At 50.1% G+C, this 25,307-nt stretch overlaps 1 protein-coding gene and 1 long non-coding RNA gene across 8 annotated transcripts in view; one reads left to right on the top strand and one right to left on the bottom strand.

The window, feature by feature from the left end:
- LOC139265989 (transmembrane protein 145-like) overlaps nucleotides 1-25,307 on the top strand; it is a 69,770-nt gene that overhangs the window by 13,905 nt on the left and 30,558 nt on the right. For 4 of the 6 annotated variants that reach the window (XM_070883687.1, XM_070883688.1, XM_070883684.1 and 1 more), the window contains 4 exons: nucleotides 12,195-12,296; nucleotides 18,192-18,276; nucleotides 18,361-18,432; nucleotides 18,532-18,600. In XM_070883687.1, the coding sequence (XP_070739788.1) occupies nucleotides 12,195-12,296; nucleotides 18,192-18,276; nucleotides 18,361-18,432; nucleotides 18,532-18,600 (328 nt within the window). The remainder of the gene's footprint in view (nucleotides 1-12,194; nucleotides 12,297-18,191; nucleotides 18,277-18,360; nucleotides 18,433-18,531; nucleotides 18,601-25,307) is intronic. The other 2 variants (XM_070883689.1, XM_070883686.1) reach the window with 2 other exon arrangements.
- The window catches only part of LOC139265990 (uncharacterized), a 36,428-nt gene continuing 19,443 nt past the window's right edge, over nucleotides 8,323-25,307 (bottom strand). For both annotated transcript variants that reach the window (XR_011593667.1, XR_011593668.1), the window contains exon 3: nucleotides 8,323-8,456. This is a non-coding gene — a long non-coding RNA (uncharacterized lncRNA). The remainder of the gene's footprint in view (nucleotides 8,457-25,307) is intronic.

The raw sequence follows: 25,307 nt of genomic DNA, 5'->3' as shown, positions 1-25,307 counted from the left end.
ACCAGGAATGGGAAACATTTAAAACAGTGTTCAACAGAGTCCAAGAAAATATATATTTCACTAAAAAGAATAAACTCAACACTAATGAGACACCATGAATAAAGACTTGAGGGAAAAATTGAAAAAGGGAAAAGTAAAGAGGCATATGCTAAGTACATGGACAGCATGACATGGGAGAATACGAAGAGATTAGATGAGAAGTCAAAAAACAATTAGGAAGGCAAAGAAGAAGGATGAAATTAAATTATCAAGGAACATAAAACAAAATAGTAAAATATTCTACAGGCACATAAATTTCAAAAAAAGGAAAGTCGGGATAGGAATAGGGCCACTATGGATTGGGCAGGATAAAATCACAGGCAGCGATAACAAAATGCCAGAAATAGTAAATAATTAGTTTGCTTCAGTATTTACCAGGTAGACAGATGAGGTGGACATGAAACTGGAAGATGTGATTAGAAATGATATAACCGTATTTAAACTAGATGAGATTTTATTTCACTGAGTTGTCTGAACTTGGAACACTCTACCTGAACAGGTGGTGGAAGCTGATTCTATAAATAATTTAAAAAGGGAGTTGGACAGATGCTTGAGGATGAGGAACTTACAGGTATATGGACAAGAAGTGGGACTAAGCACGACTACTCTTTCAAAGAGCCTGCACAGGCATATTTAAAAAGAGGAGAGCATGCCAGGGGATCTCAGACGCCGTAATCGTGACCATCTTCAAGAAAGAAGACAAGTCCAATTGCAGTAATTACAGAGGAGTTTCCCTGCTGTCTACCACAGGGAAAGTTATCGCAAGAATCCTCCTCAACTGCTTTCTCCCTGTGGCTGAAGAGCTCCTCCCAGAGCCACAATGCGGATTCGGCCCACTTAGAGGCACAATGGACATGATCTTCACCGGGTGACAAATTCAAGCGAAATGCAGGGAACAGCACCAACCTCTGTACATGGCCGTCTTTGACCTCAAAAAAGCCTTTGACACTGTCAACCATGAGGGATTAGGCTGTAACCTCTTCAAATTCGGTTGTCCTCAAAAGTTTGTCACCATCCTCTGCCTGCTTCACGATGACATGCAAACCGTGATCCTGACCAACGGATCCACCACAGACCCAATTCATGAAGTAAGGCTGTGTCATTGCACCAATGCTCTTCTCAATCTTCCTTGCTGCAATGCTCCATCTCACCCTCAGATAGCTCCCCACTGGAGTGGAGCTAATCTAGAGAACAAACGGGAAACCGTTGAACCTCCGTCGCCTCCAGTCCAGATCCAAGGACGTCCCATCCTCTGATTGAATTACAGTATGCAGATGACGCTTGTGTCTGTTCACACTTGGAGGCCGAACTCCAAACCATCGTCAACACGTTCACCGTAGCGCACGAGAGCATGGACCTTACACTAGACATCCATAAAACAACAGACCTCTACCAACCTGTCCTTGCCACACAGTACTGAACACCGATTATCAAAATCCACGATGAGGCCTTGGACAACATGGACCATTTTCCATACCTCGGGAGCCTACTATCACCAAGGGCAGATGTCGAGATCCAACACCGTCATCAGTGTGCCAGCGCAGCCTTTGGTCGCCTAAGGAAGAGAGTGTTTGAAGACCAGGCCCTCAAACCTGGCACTAAGCTCATGGTCTACAGTGCAGTGGTGATACCCGCCCTCCTATATGCGTCAGAGACATGGACTATATACAGCAGGCACATTGAAGCACTGGAGAAGTACCACCAACGCTGCCTCCGCAAGATCCTGCAAATCCATTGGCAGGATAGGCACACCAACGTCTGTGTTCTCGCTCGGGCCAACATCCTCAGCATCGAAACATTGACAACGCTCGATCAGCTCCGATGGATGGGCCACATCATCCACATGCCCGATACGAGACTCCCAAACCAAGTGCTCTACTCGGAGTTCTGATACGGCAAACGAGCCCCAGGTGGGCAGAGGAAACACTTCAAGGATGCCCTCAAAGCCTCCTTGAAAAAGTGCAACATCCCCACTGACACCTGGCCCAAGACCGCTCAAAGTGGAAGAGAATAATCCGGGAAGGCGCTGAACACCTCGAGTCTCTTTGCTGGGATCAAGCGGAGACCGAGCGCAAACAGCGGAAGGAGCACACTCCAACCAACTGGCCCTTCAACCAATGTCTGCCCAACCTGAGACCGAGACTGTAGTTTCCACATCGGACTCATCAGTCACCTAAGAACTCATTTTTATTGTGGAAGCAAGTCAATTTCAACTCTGAGGGACTGCCGAAGAAGAAGAACTGTCACGACAGGTTGAATGGCCTCCTGTGCTATAAGTTTCTATGATTCTATGACTATTAAATAAACTCATCAAACTCGGAGGATAATATCTCTGGTCCGGATGGATTGCATCCGCCCATTTTAAAAGAATATAGAGAAGAGATAGCAGTGGTACTATTAAACATATCTAATAATGTGTTAGAAAAAGTTCTAGTGCCAATGAAATGGTGGATAGCTAATGTAATGCAGATTGAATCTCCCTCATCCGGAACCCTGGGGACATGGCCTGTTCTGGTTAAGGGATTTTTCTGGACGAGGGGTGGTCACGTTAAATTGGATGGTACAGGTATTGAGCAAGGGAATATCGGGGCTGGCTGGCTTGGGGCTGGGAGTGTGGTGGATCGTGGGGTTGAGCCAGCGATTGCAGGAGTCTGCAGTGAGGAAGGACTTCAATTTGTTCATGTCGGAGTTCTGCGCATGCGCCAGCCAGTGGCTGGGAATGGTTCTGGATAAGGGGTGGTTCCGGATAAGGGAGTTCCGGATTAGGGAGGTTCAACCTGTACCTATATTGAAGAAAGGAGATAGAACATGTCCAGGACTATAAACCAGTTAGCTTAATATCGGCGGTAGCAAAATAATGGAATCCCTACTAACAGAGAAAATAGAAAATGTCTAGAAACCAAAAGTATAATCATGAATATAAGCAAGGATTTCAAAAGGGAAAATCTTGCTTGTCCAACCTCATTGAATTCTTTGAGGAGGTAACAGAGAGTAGACAAGGCTAATGCTGTAGATGCAATTTATCGAAATTTCCAAAAGGCCTTCGATAAGGTGCCACATAATAGACAAATGAATAAGGCCAGAGCATGTGGAGTCAGGGGACAAGTAGCAGAATGAATCGCTAGCTGGCTGCAAGACTGAAAGCAGAGAGTCAGAGTAAAGGGTAGCTATTCAGAGTGGCAGAAGGTGGGGTCCCGGAAGGTTCAGTGCTGGGACCACTGTTCAGAATTTATACGAGTGATTTAAACTTTGGAATCAAAAACACTATTTCTAAATTTGTGGATGACACCAAATTACGGGGGATAGTCAATATTGATGAGGGACTGCAACAAATTACAAGAAGACATTAATAATCTTGTAGAATGGACATATGAATTTCAACACCGAAGTGTTGAGCTATTACATTCCGGTAAGAAAAATAACGAGGTCACATATTACTTGGAAAATAAGAATCTAAATGGGGTAGAGGAGCAATGGAATCTGGGAATGCAAATACACAAATAACAAAGCACCAACGCAGGTTAATAAGGCATTAAAAAAAATCCAAGCACTAGGGTTTACTTCTAGAGCGATAGAATTGAAAAGTAGAGAAGTTATGATTTACTTCTATCAAATCTTGGTTAGACCACACTGTGTAGAGTTCTGGTCGGCATATCATAAAAATGATAGCGGCACTGGAGAGAATACATGAGATTTAAAAGGCTGATACCAGAAATGCAATGTTATATCTATAGAGGAAAGGATCAACTGGCTGTGTCTCTTCTCTTTAAAAGCGAATGCTCAGGGGTGACCTAATAGTGGCCTTTAAAATTATGAAAGGCTTTGATAGAGTAGACACACAGGGCTGAATCTTATCTCCCAAAAACGGGTGGGTTGGGGCCAGGTCAGAGGTTAAAATTCAAAAAATCTGAAACGGGAAGCCAACCCGCCTCGAACCTACCCACTTTCGGTTTTAACCGAGACAGGAAAAGAGGGGCAGGCAACTTATCCACTCGCAGGAGATACGTTGGTCATTTAAATATTTTAAAGAGGCTGCATGCCTTTTTAACAGTGATTCTGTTTTTAACTACAGGCGGCCGGGGTTCCCAGGCCTCGGGAAACCCGGCAGGAGAAAGGCGAGAAGGGCTGAATCCATGAGGTAAGAGCCTTTCCAGCACTGTTTGTGGGCCAGGGTGAGCAGGAGTGCTCCCTCCAGGTCCAACAAGCTATCCAGTAAACTCACCATCTGTCTGCTTTCCCCCCTCCCCCCACTCCGACCACCATCGGACCTTCCACGACCACTATCGGACACCCACCCCCACCGCCTTGCCCGCTCCCCCAGCCGCGACCAACGGTCACCACACGTTAAAAAAATCCACGCACAGGCATCTTCCACCCCTTCAATTGGAGTTCAGGACTGGAACATCGGGTCCTTCATTGAAACATCTGTGAACTCATGTGGAAGCAAGTCATCCTCGTTCGAGGGACCGCCTATGATGATGACTCCCACCCTCTCCACCTTGCCCGCTCCCCCAGCTGCAACCACCATCTGACTCCCACCCTCTCCACCTTGCTGGCTCCCCCAGCCCCGACCACCATTGGAGCAACCCTCTCCCGCCCCCGGGCCACAATCGGATCTTTCCAAGCCCCCGGTCAACCTACTGTTCTCATGCTCTCAGGCCAGCTCGTCTGTGGCCTTGTGCTGTCGGCTTGCCCGCCCGATCGTCCTAATCGGACTGGCTGTGGGAAGGAAAACAACTGAGAATGATCAGCCATGATCTTATTGAATAGCGGTGCAGGCTCGAAGGGCCGAATGGCCTACTCCTGCACCTATTTTCTATGTTTCTATAAAGTGGCCCTGCATTTAAAAATTGCTTTGGCATTCGGGAAACCCATTCTTCCGGGTTTCCCAACCTCAAAACAGTTTCCCTCCCCCCTCCCCGCCTGCACGCAACATGCTTCCGAGCTAAAATCCAGGCCAGAGGGAGTGTTTCCACTTGTGAGGTAGAGCAAAACTAGAGGCTATCAATAAAAGATAGTCACCAAGAAATCAAATAGGGAATTCAGAAGAAACCTCTTTACCTAGAGAGAGGTGAGAATGTGATGATGATGAGTTAAGGTGAATAGTGTAGATGCATTAAAGGGGAGGCTAGATAAGCATATGAGGGAGAAGGGAATGTAAGGTTATACTGATGGTCAGATGAAGAAGGATGAGAGGAGGCTTGAGTGGAGCAGGAAGGCTGGCATGGATTAGTTTGGCCGAATGGCCTGTTTCTGTGCTGTATATTCTGTGTCAATTAGGACAGGGCAAATTAACTATCTCTAGCAGTTACTTTCCAGGTGTTTATGCGTTATTCCTGATTTACTTCAGGCAGAAATCGGGGGTCGGTTCCTGCCAATCTGGATTTTTCAGCTGATGTTTGTTTAGGTAGAAACTGTTCGTTGTCAGCAGCCACCAATTTTGGCAATTATCAGGCATCATTTTCCAATTAATTTTGTGTTTGTGATTTTTCAATATGACTGGTCTTCCACCAGATGTGGACTTGAGACTCAGAAGAGCCACATTTAAAAGTGCAGCATTCAGGAGGGGAAAATAATTTTTTTCTTTGAAATTCAATAGATTTATTTAAAAAAAAATGCATTTTGCAACAATTTTCCATTGCAAATAATTAGAGTTGTAACGTAATTCCTTTTGAATACAGAAAGGTGCTAAACTTTCATATCCAAGTCTTGCCATTATTAGGAACAATCATATTTGCAAAATATGCTTGTGAACATTTATAGGCATGGTGAGTTATATATTTGTGAAATGGTACAATCCAAATTACATGCTATGTATTATGTTAATGGAGGCAGTTCCACCAGGCTAAAACAGTGCTACATGTGAGAGATGATCCTAGAATAGTTGAAGCAACACTATAAAGTTGGGGCTCACCACTTACTTGTATTTGAAATGTTAAACAAATACTATGATGCTGAAGGAACTGTGCACAGTTCTGGTCTATAAATTATAAAAAAGGATATAGAGGCACTGGAGTAGTGTACAAAAGATTCACAAGGATTTTAGAGTATGTACTTATCAGGAAAAGTGAACAGGCTTGAGGCTCTTTTCTCTAGAAAAGAGAAAGCTGAGGGGTACCATAATAGAGGTCTTCAAAATTATGAAGGGGTTTGATCAAGTTGATGTAGAGATTTCCACTTGTGGGGGAGACCAAAACTAGAGGCCATAAATATAAAATAGTCACCAATAGGGAATTCAGGAGAAACTTCTTCACCCAAAGGGCTAGATTTTCGGTGACTTTGCGACCGGGTTTTCGCTGTGATTTGACCCTCCGCGGTGAAAACCCGATTGGCGGAATCTTCGGGCATCTTTTTGCAGTGGCGCTTGTGAGCACCTTTACACGATGCAGAGATGTTTCGGAACCAAAAGGGATTTCACTCCCTGAATGTGCAGCTCGTTGTCGACCACAAGCAAATAATCATAGCAGTAAATGCAAATTTTCCAGGGAACATCCATGATGTGCACATCTTGTGCGAGAGCACGGCCTCTGACCTGTAAGAGTTGGACAGGAGGTCACGGCTGGATGCTAGTGGATAAAGGATATGGTCTTGCCAGCTGGCTCATGACCCCACTGTGTAAGCCCCAGACAGAAGCAGAGAAGCGCTGCAACGAAAGCCATATAGCCACATGCAATATTGTCAAAAAGACAATTGGAGTTTTGAGGCAGCACTTCAGAGGCCTGGACTACTCAGGAGGCAACCTACAATACCACCCTGAGCAGGTTGCTGAGTTCATTGTGGTGTGCTGCTTGTTGCATAACGTAGCTATCAGGAGAGGACAACAATTGCCAGATGATATTGTTGGTCCACTTCAGGAGAGAGGGGAAGAGGAGGAGGACGAGGATGTCGGGAAGGACAATCAGCCTGGCGATGAACCCATACCCCCACCACCCGCCACACCACTGGTAAAGCCCCGTGGTAGTTACGCAGTTGCGTCAGCAGCTCATAAATGAATACTTTGCGTGAAGTTACGTTGATGACAGTTACAGTTGCGTTATGTTTCATTCTGGCTTAGCCTGGCCATTGTTTGCAACCCTTGTATTGATGTTTAATCGTACGTTATTAGAAGACACTACACAACAATTGCAAAGTTCAATAAAAAATTGTAATAATTTAACAAGTGACGTAAAAAAAAATTTCAATGAACTTTAACATCCATCTCCCCGCCCCCGCCCCCCCCCCCCCCCCCCGCCACCACCATCCCCAACAGGCAACAACATTTTTCCAACAAAAATAATTTTTAATTAGCGATAACACCCTCCCACAACCCCCAACATTCAACAAATTTTTAATAACAAAGATAGGTTAGGCCCCCCCACCTGCGGCCACACTTCCCTCCTCTACCTTCCCCCCCCCCCCCCCCCCATTCCCACTTAAGCCCCTAGTAGCGGGGCCAGTATAGCACCTCGAGGGCTGCAGCTGTCGGGGGGGCGGGGTGTGACGTTGGAAGATTCCGTTCGGGTGTCCGAGGAGAAGATGTTTCCGAAGAAACTTCTTCCGAGTCAGCAGGAACTGGTTCCTCCTGACTCGCATCTGTCAAAGCTAATGGCGGTAGGGCACCTTGGGGTGCGGTGCCGTATCCCGAAATTATTGCCTGCTGCATGGCATCGACCAGTTGGCTGTTCGCCGCATTGCCACAACCATCTGTCCCATGTTCTCCAACATTCGAGCAGATAGTGCGGCAATGTTGCTGGTCAACCCACCAATTGCTTGGAGGAGCTCTCGACCTCGACAGTGACATCATGTCCTTGTTCACATCTGCCTGTCTCAGCGCGTGTCTACCTCGCAAACCCAACCTCCGTGGGCACTGGACAACTCAGAGTTCCCTGCTGCAATCCGCTTGGCCCCGCTACTTCATCCGCTGAGCATGACGTGGTCGCAGGTACTTCCTCAACAGGCACATCGTCCTCAGTAGTATCATCTTCACCCGTGGTGAGCGCGACCTGCAGCAATTGGGGTGATGCTCCAGTGGCCTCCCGTTGCGCCTGCGAGCTGGAAAACATAATTGAGGTTAGTAGAGGAGAAGGGGAGGCATGAGAATGCTTGCGCTGCGCAGGCATATGTACGAGGAGCAACAGTATTGCAATACATGTGAACGAGAGACATTACATGTAATTAACATGAGAGTACAGAAGCTGCATACATAACATTACATCATTCATATATTATAATCAAATGGCATTAAATTACTTTAAATTACCACTGGTTTACACATTACTCACATGGCATAAGAACGGGATCTGCACCACCACAGGTGGCAGAACGATTATGCGTGCCTACAAGGCAGAGGCACGATCCTCCAGATCAGTCAAGGCGTGAAAGTCAGAAAGCCCTACTCCGGTCCACCTATGCTCGGCTTGATTCTTAGACAACTTCCTCTGCAAATTTGACAAGAGCATAGCATAAGCTAAATGCCTAGGTACTATTATGGAAACAAACACAGACTGTAATCCATAATTAGTCATTCCGCATGCTATTCAACATCCAACAACCTAACCAAAAATGAGAAGGTGCTCAAGTTAAAGAGTTGCTCACAGCACACAAGCAGCGATATAATTAAATAATTCTTCTAAACTAAAATGGTAGAAATGCCGAGTGCAGTCTGTGTTGCCAGTCATTCTTTTGGCCCCATTGTTCAATCAAAGCGTTTAAGTAATAATTAATACAGGCAATTAAGATGTATCTCAGCAAGATTAGACTTAAAGGGCGCAGGTTCCGACCCCAGTCGAAATCTTAACAGGGAAGCTACCCAAGAGTAGCCAGCTTCATTACAATCCGGCAGATTTAAATTCTAATGAGTCAGTGTATCATTACAATTATAAATTTAATATTTTAATACTTGTTCTTGCAGCACTGGTCTGCTCTCTTATATCATGGGCCACCGATGAGACTATCTCAGCAATATCAACCCATATTTTCCTGTATGTTCTTGGGGTGGGGGGGTTTCCCACGCCCACCCCGGGTTAATTGTACCCACCAAGTCTCCACCTCGTGGACCAAAGCCTCGTTCACCTCTTCGGAGAACCGTCTCGCCCTCCTTCTCCCTCCACCCTCCCCAACACACACTCCCGACTCATCGTGCTCCATCTCCATCTCCAAGTTATCTAAAGCTCCACAATAAACACCCTTCCCTCAGAAATCCACTCTCTCCCTTTGCATTCTGAGCATGCGCAGATGACACCTGACCTCCCGAATCGTGGGAAACGTTCTTTGCTTAAAGAAAACCGCGCATGCGCAGAATGGCCACTGCTATGGATGCCAGCCTTGCAGGACTGAATACATCGCTAAGGCCCATTTCACATCGCTAAGGCTATCGCCCAAATTAAAAAGGCAAAATTCGCACTTTTTAAAATGGACGATATTCCGGCAATCCTGAAAAATAAAATCACTAAGGCTGGGTGATAGCGATCAAAGAGGAAAGTCTAGCCCATAATTTTAAAATTATTTTTCAGCGATTTAGTAGGTAAGGGTTTTGTGAATGTTTTTTGCAATTTTATTTTTGTTTTTTCCCCCTCCCAAAGCCCCTCTCGCAGCGCTACCGGCCCTGGACTAAAGCTGCCGAAACTTGTGGTTTGTGCCGCGAATCCTCGCGCATCGCCGAGTTTACCGATGACGTAAAGGCAGAAATTTAAGCCTAAAAACGGTAGTGCAGCGAAAACGGTAATTTTGGCATTAAACTACTGTTTTCGTCGACAACCAAAAATCTAGCCTAAAGAGTGGTAAAAATATGGAACTTGTCACCACAAGGAGTAGTTGAGGCAAATAGCATCGATGCATTTAATGGGAAGTTACATGAGGGAGAAAGGAATAGAATTATATGCTGATAAAGTTAGATGAAGAGGGGTGGGAGGATGCAGCTCACGTGGAGCATTAACGCCAGCATAGACCAGTTGGGCCGACTGGCCTGTTACTGTGCTATAGACGCGATGTAATTCTGAGCCTGTGAATTTACATATTCAGACATCTTTACAATTTGACCACTCCGTAGAGCTTGGAGAAATATGCTAGGCTGCCAAATTTGTATTTACTGATTGATGACCTACAGTTGCAAATAAATTTTAATCCAGTGAGCATATTGATTGTCAGACATGTGCTTAAACCTTTCCTCGATGCTTTTAAAAGTTCGGTATTGCAAAGCTTGATTTTTGCCATCAAATAGGTATTTCTTTGTTTGACCAGAGTTTTTGTGGATGCCCAAAGATGATATTGCTATTTTCCAATTACACAAGGGAGCTCTAGATAGTAACAGTGAAGAGTATAAATTTATTTTGGTTCTGACTTGGGTGTGGTCTCAGGTCTCCAGTCTAGGACGTGAGCACATGAACTAGGCGACGCTCCAGTGCAGTTCAGAAGTTAAAGTAATTGGTAGAAGGTTTTGAGGGGAAATTTCTTCATGTCGAGGGTTGTGAGGCTCTGGAACTCGCTGCCTGAAAGGGTAGTAGAGGCAGAAACTCTCAGCACAAAGTACTTGGATATGCACTTTTTCGGGCCCAAGTTTTCGCTATTTTTTTGGAGCAACTAGTTTAGTATGGAGGATCTTAGAAATCGCAATTCTCGGCATTTAGTTTGCTCCAGTTCTAGTTAGTTAGAATAGTTTTGTTTTAGTACAATTTTTTTTATTTCAAAAGGGGGTGTTACCAGCCACTTATGCCTGTTTGGCAAGTTTAGGCAGCAAAAAGTTACTCCAAACTAACTTAGAATGGAGCAAGTGTCGATTTTTGTTCGCTCAGAAAAACCTTGCCTACACTTTATAAATTAGGCGCAGGTAGCGAGAGATGGGAGGGGGTAGGGGAAGGGAAGTTAGGGGATTTTACAAGCATTAAACACTTAATTTTTACCAATAAAGAGCCATCATCAATAATAAATAATCAATAAATCAACCAATCAATCATCAAAAAAAAATTAATTAAAAAATCAATTAATAAATAAAAAATTAAAAGTTTCTACTCACTGCAGCAACAGGAGCCCTCCAACAGCCTGCTGAAGAGCTGGTCAGACGAGCCCCACTGCTGACGAGGTGCTGCTCGGACGGGGCCTGCCACCGACTAGGTGACTGCTTGGGCAGGGCCTGCCGAGGAGGAGTTCGGGCGGGGCCCGCCACCGAAGAGCTGCTGGTCAGGTGGGCCCCACCGCCGAGGAGGTAAAGGCAGGCACGTCACTCGGCCCGGGATAGGGGGCGACGTCCCTTCGGCCAGGGATAGGGTGCCCGGAGACAGGACGCACGCAGCTGCTGGCACTCTTTGCCGCAGGGCTCTAGCTCCGCCCCCAGCTGCTTGTGTTGCGCTGCATTGACTGTGAAACAAGACCGCTGGGCTCGGAGAATCGCGAGGTAAGTTTTTTTTAATTCCAAAAAATAGGTGGGCCTCTTGGATTGCGCCGTTCTGGGAGGACATTTGAAACTTGGGCCCGAAGTGCCGTAACCTGCAGGGTTAGGGACCTCGAGCAGGAAAGTGGGATTAGGCTAGATAGTCTCTTGTTGGCTGGCACGGACACGATGGGCCGAAATGGCCTCATTCCATGCTGTAAACTTCTATGATTTTATGGGTGCTGTATTGTCGGAGTTGCTGTTGTTCAGATGCGGCATTAAACTGAAGTGGTATCTGCTCGCTCCTCTGGTTCTGGTGGATGTAAAAGATTGCATGACAACTAATTGAAAAAGAGCAGGGAATTTCCCGAGTATCTTGGTCAGTGTTCCTCCTCCAACCAACACCACCAAAAACAGAATAAATGGGCTAAGCATTATGAGTACCAGAAATGGTTGGAATTTTGGTTGGAGATCAAAGAATATTCCCTTGCTATTTTGGCAAATTATTTCACTTCTATATGTAGTTCCTTTGGTTTGTGTACATTTTTCTAATTTTACAATTAATAAGCAGTAAACCTTATTACAGAAGGTTAATTTATTTATGTAAGCTGTTAAATTTTCCCAATTTGATTTTCAGTTAGTTTATGTACATTTTGCAATATATTCCCATACAGCATCACAAATAATGTTCTGTGGCTCAGTGTTAAATGAATGGTTCATACTCTTCCGATCAAAAAAATCTTAAAATATCAGTTAACAGTTTCAGATATAGAAATTACAGCTTCCTTTATCTTTCTCACCAAATATACAGGTGGTAGAAGCAAATGGAATAAATTACACAGATTGTCAAAGAAAACTCAACTTTCATTCAGGAAGGGAAAGGTGGTGGTTCCTCGCAGTCAGTAATTGTAGGGTATGAAGTTAGTTTTCTACTAGATTATTAGACACAAATAAGGCTATATTTATAGTATAAGGAATATGAGTCATTTAGATATCTTATTTTTCTAAACTTTATATAATCTCTTACTATTTAAAATGCTATCTTAAAGATGTAGCATTCCTTCATGATTATTGTTCCTTATAAAGTATTAAGGTCCTCTTAAAGAACCTAAAAACTGGCGCATAGAATGTTAGTAGTTTGTGCCATTAATTAGAAACATAGGGCCCAAGTTTCCACACGATAAAAAACGGGCGCCCCTCCGAGCTGGGCACCCGTTTTTCGCGCCTAAAACGGCGCCTAAAAAAAGCGTGCTATTCTCGAGCGCCTTGCAGCTCCATGTCTGCCTGGCACGGCGTGCAGGGGGCGGAGCCTACCACTCACGCCGATTTTGTAAGTGGGAGGGTGCGGGTATCATTTAAATTAGTTTTTTTCCTGCCGGCAACCCTGCGCGTGCGCGTTGGAGCGTTCGCGCACGCGCAGTGTGAAGGAAACATTGGCACTCGGCCATTTTTGTAGTTCTTTGTAGCTGTTTAATTTTTGAACATTTTTTAATAAAAGCACGTTGCCATCAGCACATCAGCACTGAGAAGGCTGCAGGAAGCCTCAGAAGTTGAGCAGCCATTCCCGACGGCCCTGCAGCCTTCTCACTGTCTCCTTCCCGCCCGCCGTCTGGAACGGCTTCCTCCCCCCCAGCTGCGGTCGGTCGGTCCCGCACTACCTCCCTCCCGCCCGCCGTCTGGAACGGCTTCCTCCTCCCCCCCCCCCCCCCTGCCGTCGGGAACGAACGAACTTGTGAGGCTGGCTGAAGCACTTTCACACAGGTAGGAAGATGGTTTATTTAATCTTTTCTTTGCTTATAAATGTTTATTCAGGTTGGATTTATTTGTATAATATTTGTAGAAGTATAAATAAGGATTTATTGTAGAATTTAATGACTTCCCTTCCCCCCCCCCCCCCCCCCCACCTCGTTCTGGACGCCTAATTTGTAACCTGCGCCTGATTTTTTAATGTGTAGAACAGGTTTTTTCAGTTCTACAAAAATCTTCACTTGCTCCATTCTAAGTTAGTTTGGAGTACGTTTTCACTGTGGAAACTTTGAAATCAGGCGTCAGTGGCCGGACACGACCCCTTTTGAAGAAAAAATTCTGTTCCAAAGTAGAACTGTTCTATCTGACTAGAACTGCAGAAAAAAAAATGTGGAGAATTGCGATTTCTAAGATAATCCGTTCTCCACCAGTTGCTCCTAAAAATCAGCCGCAAATCATGTGGAAACTTGGGCCCATAGAAAATAGGTGCAGGAGTAGGCCATTCGGCCCTTCGAGCCTGCACCACCATTTAATAAGATCATGGCTGATAATTCCCTCAGTACCCCTTTCCTGCTTTCTCTCCATACCCTTTGATCTCTTTAGCCGTAAGGGCCATGTCTAACTCCCTCTTGAATATATCCAATGAATTGCCCTTCAAGGGAAGTGTTAAACAAAAGTGAAGGAAATAGGAGGGAGACACCCTGCAAATGGTCTGGGGGCTTGACTTTTTGCCTGGGCAAAATATTCCTCATAAAAACACCGAGATGTATGGTGGAAAATAAAGGGACCCCTGCATATGCATTTTTTTTAAAAAAGCAATCTTTTTAATGTGCTTCTTTTTATGTTATATTCATCGGGGGGTTGGGGGAGGAAAACCATAGTATTTTTTACATATGGACATAATGTAGCTAAGGCTAAAATGAAGAGAGATCAATCAGTAAATGTAGGGTATGAAGAGAGATCTGGGATATTAGTAGATTTGATACTTAACATGTTCAGTCTCTATGGACAGCAATCAGCAAAGCAAGTAGAACACTTAACTATATTGCTAAAATATAAGTTGAAGGATGTCCTGCTAAAGCTTTATAGTGTTCTGGTCACGATGAGGACTATGTTCAGCTTTGATGAGATATTAACTGAAATAAAGGAGATAATCAAATACAAGAATTTAAGAAATAGGAGCAGGAGTAGGCCATCTGGCCCCTCGAGCCTGCTCCATCATTCAATAAAATCATGGCTGATCTGATCTTGGCCTCAACTCTACTTCCTTGCCCGCTCCCCATAACCCTTCACTCCCTTATCTTTCAAAAGTCTGTCTATCTCCACCTTAAATATATTTAATGACCCAGCCTCCACAGCTCTCTGGGGTAGAGAATTCCAAAGATTCACGACCCTCTGAGAGAAGAAATTCTTCCCAATTTGTGTTTTAAATGGGCGACCCCTTATTCTGAGACTATGCCCCTTAGTTCTAGATTCCCAGATAAGCGGAAACATTCTCTCTGCATTTACCCTGTCAAGCCCCCTCAGAATCTTACAGGTTTCAATAAGATCACCTCTCAGTCTTCTAAAGTCCAATGAGTATAGGGCCAACCTGTTCAACCTTACTTCATATGACAACCCTTTCATCTCAGGAATCAACCTCATGAACCTTACATAAGAACATATAAGCAGGAATAGGCCATTTGGCTGCTCGAGCCTGCTCCACCATTAAAGATTATGGCTGATCTGATCATGGACTTAGCTCCACTTCCCTTCCCGCTCCCCATAACCCTTTATTCCTTTATCACTCAAAAATCTGTCTGTCTCCACCTTAAATATATTCAATGACCTAGCCTCCACAGCTCTCTGGAGCAGAAAATTCCATAGATTTACAACCCTCTGAGAGAAGAAATTCCTCATCATAGTTTTAAATGGGCGGCCCCTTCTCTGAACTGCCTCCAATGCGAGTATATCCTTCTTTAAATAAGGAGACCTACTGTAGGCAGTACTCCAGGTGTCATCTCCTGTAAGGGTATTGGTGAGGCTGCACCTGGAGTACTGCGTGCAGTTTTGGTCACCTTACTAAGGAAGGATATACTGACTTTGGAGGGGGTACAGAGACGATTCACTAGGCTGATTCCGGAGACCAGGGGGTTACCTTATGATGATAGATTGAGTAGACTGGGTCTTTACTCGTTGGAGTTCAGAAGGATGAGGGGTGATCTTATAGAAACATTTAAAATAATGAAAGGGATAGACACGATAGAGGCAGAGAGGTTGTTTCCACTGATCGGGGAGACTAGAACTAGGGGGCACAGCCTCAAAATACGGGGGAGCTAATTTAAAACCGAGTTGAGAAGGAATTTCTTCTCCCAGAGGGTTGTGAATCTGTGGAATTCTCTGCCCAAGGAAGCAGTTGAGGCTAGCTCATTGAATGTATTCAAGTCACAGCTAGATAGATTTGTAACCAATAAGGGAATTAAGGGTTACGGGGAGCAGGTGGGTAAGTGGAGCTGAGTCCACGGCCAGATCAGCCATGATCTTGTTGAATGGCGGAGCAGGCTCGAGGGGCTAGATGGCTTACTCCTGTTCCTAATTCTTATGTTATGTTCAAACCTGGAGGTGATGTAAAGAACCATAAGGCTGATGCCTAGCATCAGAAGACTGAGTTATGGAGAAAAATTGGGAAAAATGTTGCCAGTTCAGTCTTCAAAAGAGGCAGCTAGGGAGTTTTATTGAAGTATATAAAATGATAAACTGTAAAGAAAAAGTAAATTATGAACAATACTTTAAGCTATATGTGACAGGGTGCAAGGTACAGGTTCAAACTGACAAAAGGCAAATTTCAAAATACTATGAATAAGTTCTTTACACAGAGAATAATCAACACATGGAATAAACTTGCTGGTAGGGTATTAGAGGCAAAACTCCTGGAGACATTGGGAAACAGTTGGTTGCTCTGATACAGGAGCCAAGATGAACTGAATAACCTTCCTCATCTGTACCTAACTTGCGATAAACCTAATGCTTGTTCTGTTCTTATTTCAGAATGATCTTTTCTAGTTTATGTACAGTAATTGGTAGCACTCTTGTGGGTTCAAGTCCCACACCAGAGACTCGAGCACAAAAATCTAGGCTGACACTCCATTCCAGTACTCTGAGAGTGCTGCACTGTCAGAGATGATGTCTTTTGGATGAGATGTTAAAACCAATGCCCTGTCTAGGCGGGTAAAAGATCACAAGGCACTATATTGAAGAAGCGTAGGGGAGTTATCCCCGGTGTCCTGGCCAATATTTATCCCTCAATCAACATCATTAAAACAGATTATCTGATCATTATCACATTGCTGTGTGTGGGAGCATGCTGTGTGCAATTTGGCTGCTGAGTTTCCCACATTACAATGGTGACTACACTCCAAAAGTACTTAATTGGCTGTAAAGCGCTTTGGGACATCCTGAGGCCATGGAAGGTGCTATATAAATGCAAGTCTTTCTTTATAATACAAATGTATTAAAGCCAGATTGTTGGTGTGGGAAATAAGCTTTCTAAGCTTTAAAGGTCGGCTTTATAGATTCAAAAAGACTGCTATTGCAGGCAGTGGCCATATTGTGGAAGGAAATGATTTCTAGTGTTTCTAAGAAGAAAACCATTAACATTCTCTCTATTCCTGTTTTAGAACAGACATGAACAATACAAAGCAAAGAGCACTGTAAACTTAAAAAGGACAAATGCTCCAGTTCCTCTGCTTGGAGCTGTTGGGTAGCCAGGGCAGCGAATACAGCAAAGTTGAGTGGGAAGCAACACATGCTCATATGAAAGCCTGCCTAATTATCCATCTATTATTTGAACCAGCATGCGTGTTGCCTATGATAGTCATTTAACCAATCGAGGAAACAAAGAAGCAAGATGAATACCCAAACCAGCACAATTCCATCACAGAGGAATAGATCTTTACATAGAATATACAGCACAGAAACAGGCCATTCGGCCCAACTAGTCTGTGCTGGTGTTTATACTCCGCACCAGTCTCCTCCCATTCCATCTACCTCATCTCAACCTTTCAGCATATCTTTCTATTCCCTTTTCTCTCGTACTCATCTAGTTTCCTTTTGAAAGCATCTAAGCTATTCGCCTCAACCAGTTCCTGTGGTAGCGAGTCCCACATTCTAACAATCTTCTTAGGCAGTCCCTCGTATCGAGGATAATTTGCTTCCACACCAAAAAGGGATGAGTTCACAGGTGTTTCAATGAAGGACCTAATATTCCAGGTCCTGAACTACATCCTGAAGGGTGGAAGATGCCTGTGCGTGGATTTTCTTAATGTGGGGTGACCGTTGCACACCAGCCACCACACGGGCTTGATAGAGCTAGGTCTTGGTCCAGTGGTAAGGGTTACCCAAGTCGACTGGAGACCAGCTCTCTAGAGCCTCAATATCACCCACCATGTGAGGAGACCAAAACTGGACACAGTATTCCAAGAGCAGCTTGACTAAGGTCTTGGACAAGGACAAAACAGTGTGCCTCGTCTTATACTCAATTTCCCTATGGATACACCCCAACAACCTATTCGCTCTAGCTATCGCTGCACGGCATTGCTCTCATGTACCTTTAAGGATATATACACCAGAATGCCCAAATCTTTCTATCTCCACCATCTTTAATGCCTTTCCCTGGAGGTGTATGAATGTTGAGCATTTTCCCTGCCCACATGCATAACACTGCACTTATCTAAGTTATACATCATTTTCCAGTTATGAGCCCACTCACCTAGTTATAAGACACTGTATAAATGCATGTTCTTTTTTCTTGCATTTGTGTGTGTCGTTAAATTGGTATAATTCCCATCTCTTTCCTGAAAAGGTGCAAATGTATTTCTATTTCTATATCTATTTCTGCAATATCCATGTTGATGTCAAACAATGTTAAATAAGATGTATCATCATGATCATGCAGTCCACTCAAGTGTTACAAATACTGTTTAAATAGATAAGTAAAATCCTTGCAGGTTGCAACCTTGAGCCATCCTGCCTACCATTTTTGTTATGTGTTACATATTTGTATTACTCTCTACATTTTAACTAGGGTGGAGGAATAACTTTGGAATATAAAATTACAATGTCGAATGGGAAAAATTTGTGGCGAAGACAATTTTCTGCAAATCAGATAGGTAAGGATGCTCAGCCTCCTTTTTAGTTTGTTAATGGAAATGATCAGACTAAACTAAAGGTAATCTTTATCCTTTCTTTTACAGGCATATTTGAAGTACACATACTTTCAGTATTGTTATTCATGATTGCATTTGGAGTTTGCATTTGTTTTGCTCGTAAGTAATGTGCTGTTATAGGCTGAAAGTACCTGGTGTAACTTTATAGTGAGAACATTTTAAAAGAAGCTTGGAAAAAATTTTCATATTTTTATATAGGTTATTTGAAGAAAAGACGCTTGCTGCATTCTAGTTATCAGATGTTAATGGTCTCCATTGGAACAGAAGGTGAGATAGTAACACATTATATATCAATAAATGCTTATTACTTTAAATATGTGATTGTGGACAACACAATCAATATCATAACTATTAATAGATTTAGTTACTGCTTCTATGTTTGGTATAGCCATTTAATCCTTTACTTATAATAAAAGGGGCCCAACATTTCACACATTTTAGTGGAAAATATACATGAAAAGACTAATGCGATATTGGTAGAAAGTGCTAACAGACTATTCAACCATGTTTAGTATTATCCTGAGATACCTACGCCTACAAAAAAAGGAGTTTTTTAAAAAAGTTAGTGAAAAATGTTAGTCTTATCTAATTTTTGCTTAAATCCTTGTTCCCAGTTATTAATGATGAATATGTGCAGCTTTGCTTAGCTGCCATGTCAAGTCAAAAAATGAACATTTAACAGGTCCGGAGTTAATGGGGTAAATTTTGATGTCCCAGGTTGAAGCAAGAGGGAGACGAGAACAGTGGCTGGTGGAGTTGGTGGCGAACCTATTCCATTTATTGGGTGCCCTGGTTGTCATGGTTTAGGTGAGCTGCCAGCACAAAATGTGGTTCTTATTGGTTCTCAAGAGCCTGCAACAACTTAAAGGGAAGATTATTTTTGTGGCCATGTCGCGGAGGTCGGGGGGTGGGGGGGTGGGGGGGCGGGCGTGGGTGGGAAGAGTCGCGGAGGTCCGGGAGGGGGAGGGGGTCGGGAAGAGTCGCGGAGGTCCGGGAGGGGGGGGGGGGCGGGAAGAGTCGCGGAGGTCCGGGGGGGGGGGGGGGTGGGTAGGGAGAGAGTCGCGAAGTTCCGGGGGGGGGGGGGGGGGTGGGGTAGGAGAGAGTCGCGGAGGTCCGGGGTGGGGGGGGAGGGAGGGAGAGAGAGAGTCGCGGAGGTCCGGGGGGGGGGGGGAGAGAGAGAGAGAGTCGCGGAGGTCGGGGGGGGGGGGGGGGGAGAGAGAGAGAGATTCGCGGAGGTCTGGGGGGGGGGGGGGGGGGAGAGAGAGAGAGAGAGAGTCGCGGAGGTCTGGGGGGGGGGGGGGAAAGAGAGAGAGAGAGTCGCGGAGGTCTGGGGGGGGGGGGGGGAAAGAGAGAGAGAGAGTCGCGGAGGTCTGGGGGGGGGGGGGGGGGGAAAGAGAGAGAGAGAGTCGCGGAGGTCTGGGGGGGGGGGGGGGGGGGAAAGAGAGAGAGAGAGTCGCGGAGGTCTGGGGGGGGGGGGGGGAAAGAGAGAGAGAGAGTCGCGGAGGTCTGGGGGGGGGGGGGAAGAGAGAGAGAGAGTCGCGGAGGTCGGGGGGGGGGGGGGAGGAGAGAGAGATTCGCGGAGGTCTGGGGGGGGGGGGGGGGAAGAGAGAGAGAGAGTCGCGGAGGTCGGGGGGGGGGGGGGGGGAGAGAGAGAGAGAGAGTCGCGGAGGTCTGGGGGGGGGGGGGAGAGAGAGAGAGAGTCGCGGAGGTCTGGGGGGGGGGGGGAGAGAGAGAGAGAGTCGCGGAGGTCTGGGGGGGGGGGGGGGAGAGAGAGAGAGAGTCGCGGAGGTCTGGGGGGGGGGGGGGAGGAGAGAGAGTCGCGGAGGTCTGGGGGGGGGGGGGAAGAGAGAGAGAGAGTCGCGGAGGTCTGGGGGGGGGGGGAGAGAGAGAGAGAGAGTCGCGGAGGTCTGGGGGGGGGGGGGGGAGAGAGAGAGAGAGAGTCGCGGAGGTCTGGGGGGGGGGGGGGGAAGAGAGAGAGAGTCGCGGAGGTCTGGGGGGGGGGGGGGAAGAGAGAGAGAGTCGCGGAGGTCTGGGGGGGGGGGGGGAAGAGAGAGAGAGTCGCGGAGGTCTGGGGGGGGGGGGGGGAAGAGAGAGAGAGTCGCGGAGGTCTGGGGGGGGGGGGAGAGAGAGAGAGAGTCGCGGAGGTCTGGGGGGGGGGGGGGGGAGAGAGAGAGAGTCGCGGAGGTCTGGGGGGGGGGGGGGGAGAGAGAGAGAGTCGCGGAGGTCTGGGGGGGGGGGGGGAAGAGAGAGAGAGTCGCGGAGGTCTGGGGGGGGGGGGGGAAGAGAGAGAGAGTCGCGGAGGTCTGGGGGGGGGGGGGGAAGAGAGAGAGAGTCGCGGAGGTCTGGGGGGGGGGGGGGAAGAGAGAGAGAGTCGCGGAGGTCTGGGGGGGGGGGGGGAAGAGAGAGAGAGTCGCGGAGGTCTGGGGGGGGGAAGAGAGAGAGAGTCGCGGAGGTCTGGGGGGGGGGGGAGAGAGAGAGAGTCGCGGAGGTCTGGGGGGGGGGGGGAGAGAGAGAGAGTCGCGGAGGTCTGGGGGGGGGGGGGGAGAGAGAGAGAGTCGCGGAGGTCTGGGGGGGGGGGGGGGAAGAGAGAGAGAGTCGCGGAGGTCTGGGGGGGGGGGGGAAGAGAGAGAGAGTCGCGGAGGTCTGGGGGGGGGGGGGGAAGAGAGAGAGAGTCGCGGAGGTCTGGGGGGGGGGGGGGGGAAGAGAGAGAGAGTCGCGGAGGTCTGGGGGGGGGGGGGGAAGAGAGAGAGAGTCGCGGAGGTCTGGGGGGGGGGAAGAGAGAGAGAGTCGCGGAGGTCTGGGGGGGGGGGGGAGAGAGAGAGAGAGAGTCGCGGAGGTCTGGGGGGGGGGGGGGAGAGAGAGAGAGAGAGTCGCGGAGGTCTGGGGGGGGGGGAGAGAGAGAGAGTCGCGGAGGTCTGGGGGGGGGGGGGAGAGAGAGAGAGTCGCGGAGGTCTGGGGGGGGAGGGGAGAGAGAGAGAGTCGCGGAGGTCTGGGGGGGGGAGGGGGAGAGAGAGAGAGTCGCGGAGGTCTGGGGGGGGAGGGGGAGAGAGAGAGAGTCGCGGAGGTCTGGGGGGGGGGGGTGGGAGAGAGAGAGAGAGTCGCGGAGGTCTGGGGGGGGGGGGTGGAGAGAGAGAGAGAGTCGCGGAGGTCTGGGGGGGGGGGTGGAGAGAGAGAGAGAGTCGCGGAGGTCTGGGGGGGGGGTGGAGAGAGAGAGAGAGTCGCGGAGGTCTGGGGGGGGGGGGGTGGAGAGAGAGAGAGAGTCGCGGAGGTCTGGGGGGGGGGGGGTGAGAGAGAGAGAGAGTCGCGGAGGTCTGGGGGGGGGGGGGTGGAGAGAGAGAGAGAGTCGCGGAGGTCTGGGGGGGGGGGTGGAGAGAGAGAGAGAGTCGCGGAGGTCTGGGGGGGGAGAGAGAGAGAGTCGCGGAGGTCTGGGGGGGGGGAGAGAGAGAGAGTCGCGGAGGTCTGGGGGGGGGGGAGAGAGAGAGAGTCGTGGGGGGGGGGGGGGGAGAGAGAGAGAGTCGTGGGGGGGGGGGGGAGAGAGAGAGAGTCGCGGAGGTCTGGGGGGGGGGGAGAGAGAGAGAGTCGTGGGGGGGGGGGGGGAGAGAGAGAGAGTCGCGGAGGTCTGGGGGGGGGGGGGGAGAGAGAGAGTCGCGGAGGTCTGGGGGGGGGGGGGGGAGAGAGAGGAGTCGCGGAGGTCTGGGGGGGGGGGGGGGGGGAGAGAGAGAGAGTCGCGGAGGTCTGGGGGGGGGGGGGGGAGAGAGAGAGAGAGTCGCGGAGGTCTGGGGGGGGGGGGGGAGAGAGAGAGAGAGTCGCGGAGGTCTGGGGGGGGGGGGGGGAGAGAGAAGAGAGTCGCGGAGGTCTGGGGGGGGGGGGAGAGAGAGAGAGAGTCGCGGAGGTCTGGGGGGGAGAGAGAGAGAGTCGCGGAGGTCTGGGGGGGGGGAAGAGAGAGAGAGTCGCGGAGGTCTGGGGGGGGGGGGGGAAGAGAGAGAGAGTCGCGGAGGTCTGGGGGGGGGGGGGGGGAAGAGAGAGAGAGTCGCGGAGGTCTGGGGGGGGGGGGGGAAGAGAGAGAGAGTCGCGGAGGTCTGGGGGGGGGGGGGGGAAGAGAGAGAGAGTCGCGGAGGTCTGGGGGGGGGGGGGGAAGAGAGAGAGAGAGTCGCGGAGGTCTGGGGGGGGGGGGGGGGAGAGAGAGAGAGTCGCGGAGGTCTGGGGGGGGGGGGGGAGAGAGAGAGAGTCGCGGAGGTCTGGGGGGGGGGGGGAAGAGAGAGAGAGTCGCGGAGGTCTGGGGGGGGGGGGGGAAGAGAGAGAGAGTCGCGGAGGTCTGGGGGGGGGGGGGGGAAGAGAGAGAGAGTCGCGGAGGTCTGGGGGGGGGGGGGGAAGAGAGAGAGAGTCGCGGAGGTCTGGGGGGGGGGGAAGAGAGAGAGAGTCGCGGAGGTCTGGGGGGGGGGGAGAGAGAGAGTCGCGGAGGTCTGGGGGGGGGGGGGGGAGAGAAGAGAGTCGCGGAGGTCTGGGGGGGGGGGGGGAAGAGAGAGAGAGTCGCGGAGGTCTGGGGGGGGGGGGGGAAGAGAGAGAGAGTCGCGGAGGTCTGGGGGGGGGGGGGGGGGAAGAGAGAGAGAGTCGCGGAGGTCTGGGGGGGGGGGGGGAAGAGAGAGAGAGTCGCGGAGGTCTGGGGGGGGGGGGAAGAGAGAGAGAGTCGCGGAGGTCTGGGGGGGGGGAAGAGAGAGAGAGTCGCGGAGGTCTGGGGGGGGGGGGGAGAGAGAGAGAGAGAGTCGCGGAGGTCTGGGGGGGGGGGGGGGGAGAGAGAGAGAGAGAGTCGCGGAGGTCTGGGGGGGGGGGAGAGAGAGAGAGTCGCGGAGGTCTGGGGGGGGGGGAGAGAGAGAGAGTCGCGGAGGTCTGGGGGGGGGAGGGGGAGAGAGAGAGAGTCGCGGAGGTCTGGGGGGGGGAGGGGGAGAGAGAGAGAGTCGCGGAGGTCTGGGGGGGGGAGGGGGAGAGAGAGAGAGTCGCGGAGGTCTGGGGGGGGGGGGTGGAGAGAGAGAGAGAGTCGCGGAGGTCTGGGGGGGGGGGGTGGAGAGAGAGAGAGAGTCGCGGAGGTCTGGGGGGGGGGTGGAGAGAGAGAGAGAGTCGCGGAGGTCTGGGGGGGGGTGTGGAGAGAGAGAGAGAGTCGCGGAGGTCTGGGGGGGGGGGTGGAGAGAGAGAGAGAGTCGCGGAGGTCTGGGGGGGGGGGGTGGAGAGAGAGAGAGAGTCGCGGAGGTCTGGGGGGGGGGGGTGGAGAGAGAGAGAGAGTCGCGGAGGTCTGGGGGGGGGGGGGTGGAGAGAGAGAGAGAGTCGCGGAGGTCTGGGGGGGGGGGGGAGAGAGAGAGAGTCGCGGAGGTCTGGGGGGGGGGGGAGAGAGAGAGAGTCGCGGAGGTCTGGGGGGGGGGGAGAGAGAGAGAGTCGCGGAGGTCTGGGGGGGGGGGAGAGAGAGAGAGTCGTGGGGGGGGGGGGGGAGAGAGAGAGAGTCGTGGGGGGGGGGGGGGGGGGAGAGAGAGAGAGTCGCGGAGGTCTGGGGGGGGGGAGAGAGAGAGAGTCGGTGGGGGGGGGGGGGAGAGAGAGAGAGTCGCGGAGGTCTGGGGGGGGGGGGGAGAGAGAGAGAGTCGCGGAGGTCTGGGGGGGGGGGGGAGAGAGAGAGAGTCGCGGAGGTCTGGGGGGGGGGGGGGGGGAGAGAGAGAGAGTCGCGGAGGTCTGGGGGGGGGGGGGAGAGAGAGAGAGAGTCGCGGAGGTCTGGGGGGGGGGGGGGAGAGAGAGAGAGAGTCGCGGAGGTCTGGGGGGGGGGGGGGAGAGAGAGAGAGAGTCGCGGAGGTCTGGGGGGGGGGGGGAGAGAGAGAGAGAGTCGCGGAGGTCTGGGGGGGGAGAGAGAGAGAGTCGCGGAGGTCTGGGGGGGGGGGAGAGAGAGAGAGAGAGTCGCGGAGGTCTGGGGGGGGGGGAGAGAGAGAGAGAGTCGCGGAGGTCTGGGGGGGGGGGAGAGAGAGAGAGAGTCGCGGAGGTCTGGGGGCGGGGGGGGAGAGAGAGAGAGAGAGTCGCGGGGGGTGGGGAGGGGGGAGAGAGAGAGAGAGTCGCGGAGGTCTGGGGGCGGGGGGGGAGAGAGAGAGAGAGAGAGTCGCGGGGGGTGGGGAGGGGGGGAGTCGCGGAGGTCTGCGGGGGGGGGGGGGGAGAGAGAGAGAGTCGCGGAGGTCTGGGGGCGGGGGGGGAGAGAGAGAGAGAGAGTCGTGGGGAGGGGGGGAGTCGCGGAGGTCTGGCGGGAGAGGGGAGCCTTATTCACGCAGCCCCAGTGAGGCCATTCGGCCAGGGCTCGGGGCTGCGTGCTTTGGGCCCCTCCCACAGTTTTGGGCGCCTGGAGCTACTGCACATGCGCGCCCACTGTAGCGCGCATGTGTAGAGGTCCCAGCACTGTTTTCAGCGCAGGGACCTGGCTCCGCTCCATACAGCTTGTGCTGCGCTGCGCCCAGCTGCAGAAGACCTGCAGTGAGCCGGAGAATAGGTAAGTTTTTTTTAGGCGCACTTTCTGGCGCGAAAAACGGGCGTCCAGGGTGGCCCGAAACTTGGGCCCATAGAAAATAGGTGCAGAAGTAGGCCCTTCGAGCCTGCACCACCATTCAATAAGATCACAGCTGATCATTCACCTCAGTACCCCTTTCTCTCCATACCCCTTGATCCCTTTAGCCATAAGGGCCATATCTAACTCCCTCTTGAATATATCTAATGAACTGGCATCAACAATTCTCTGCGGTAGAGAATTCCACAGGTTAACAACTCTCTGAGTGAAGAAGTTTCTCTTCATCACGGTCCTAAATGGCTTACACTTTATCCTTAGACTGTGACCCCTGGTTCTGGACTTCCCCAACATCGGGAACATTCTTCCTGCCTCTAACCTGTCCAGTCCCGTCAGAATTTTATATGTTTCTATGAGATCCCCTCTCATTCTTCTAAACTCCAGTGAATAC

The sequence above is a fragment of the Pristiophorus japonicus genome, chromosome 6 (assembly GCF_044704955.1).
Source record: "Pristiophorus japonicus isolate sPriJap1 chromosome 6, sPriJap1.hap1, whole genome shotgun sequence".
NCBI lineage: Eukaryota > Metazoa > Chordata > Chondrichthyes > Pristiophoridae > Pristiophorus > Pristiophorus japonicus.
The sequence above is the reverse complement of the archived record's forward strand: the minus strand, read 5'-3'. Positions and strand labels throughout refer to the sequence as shown.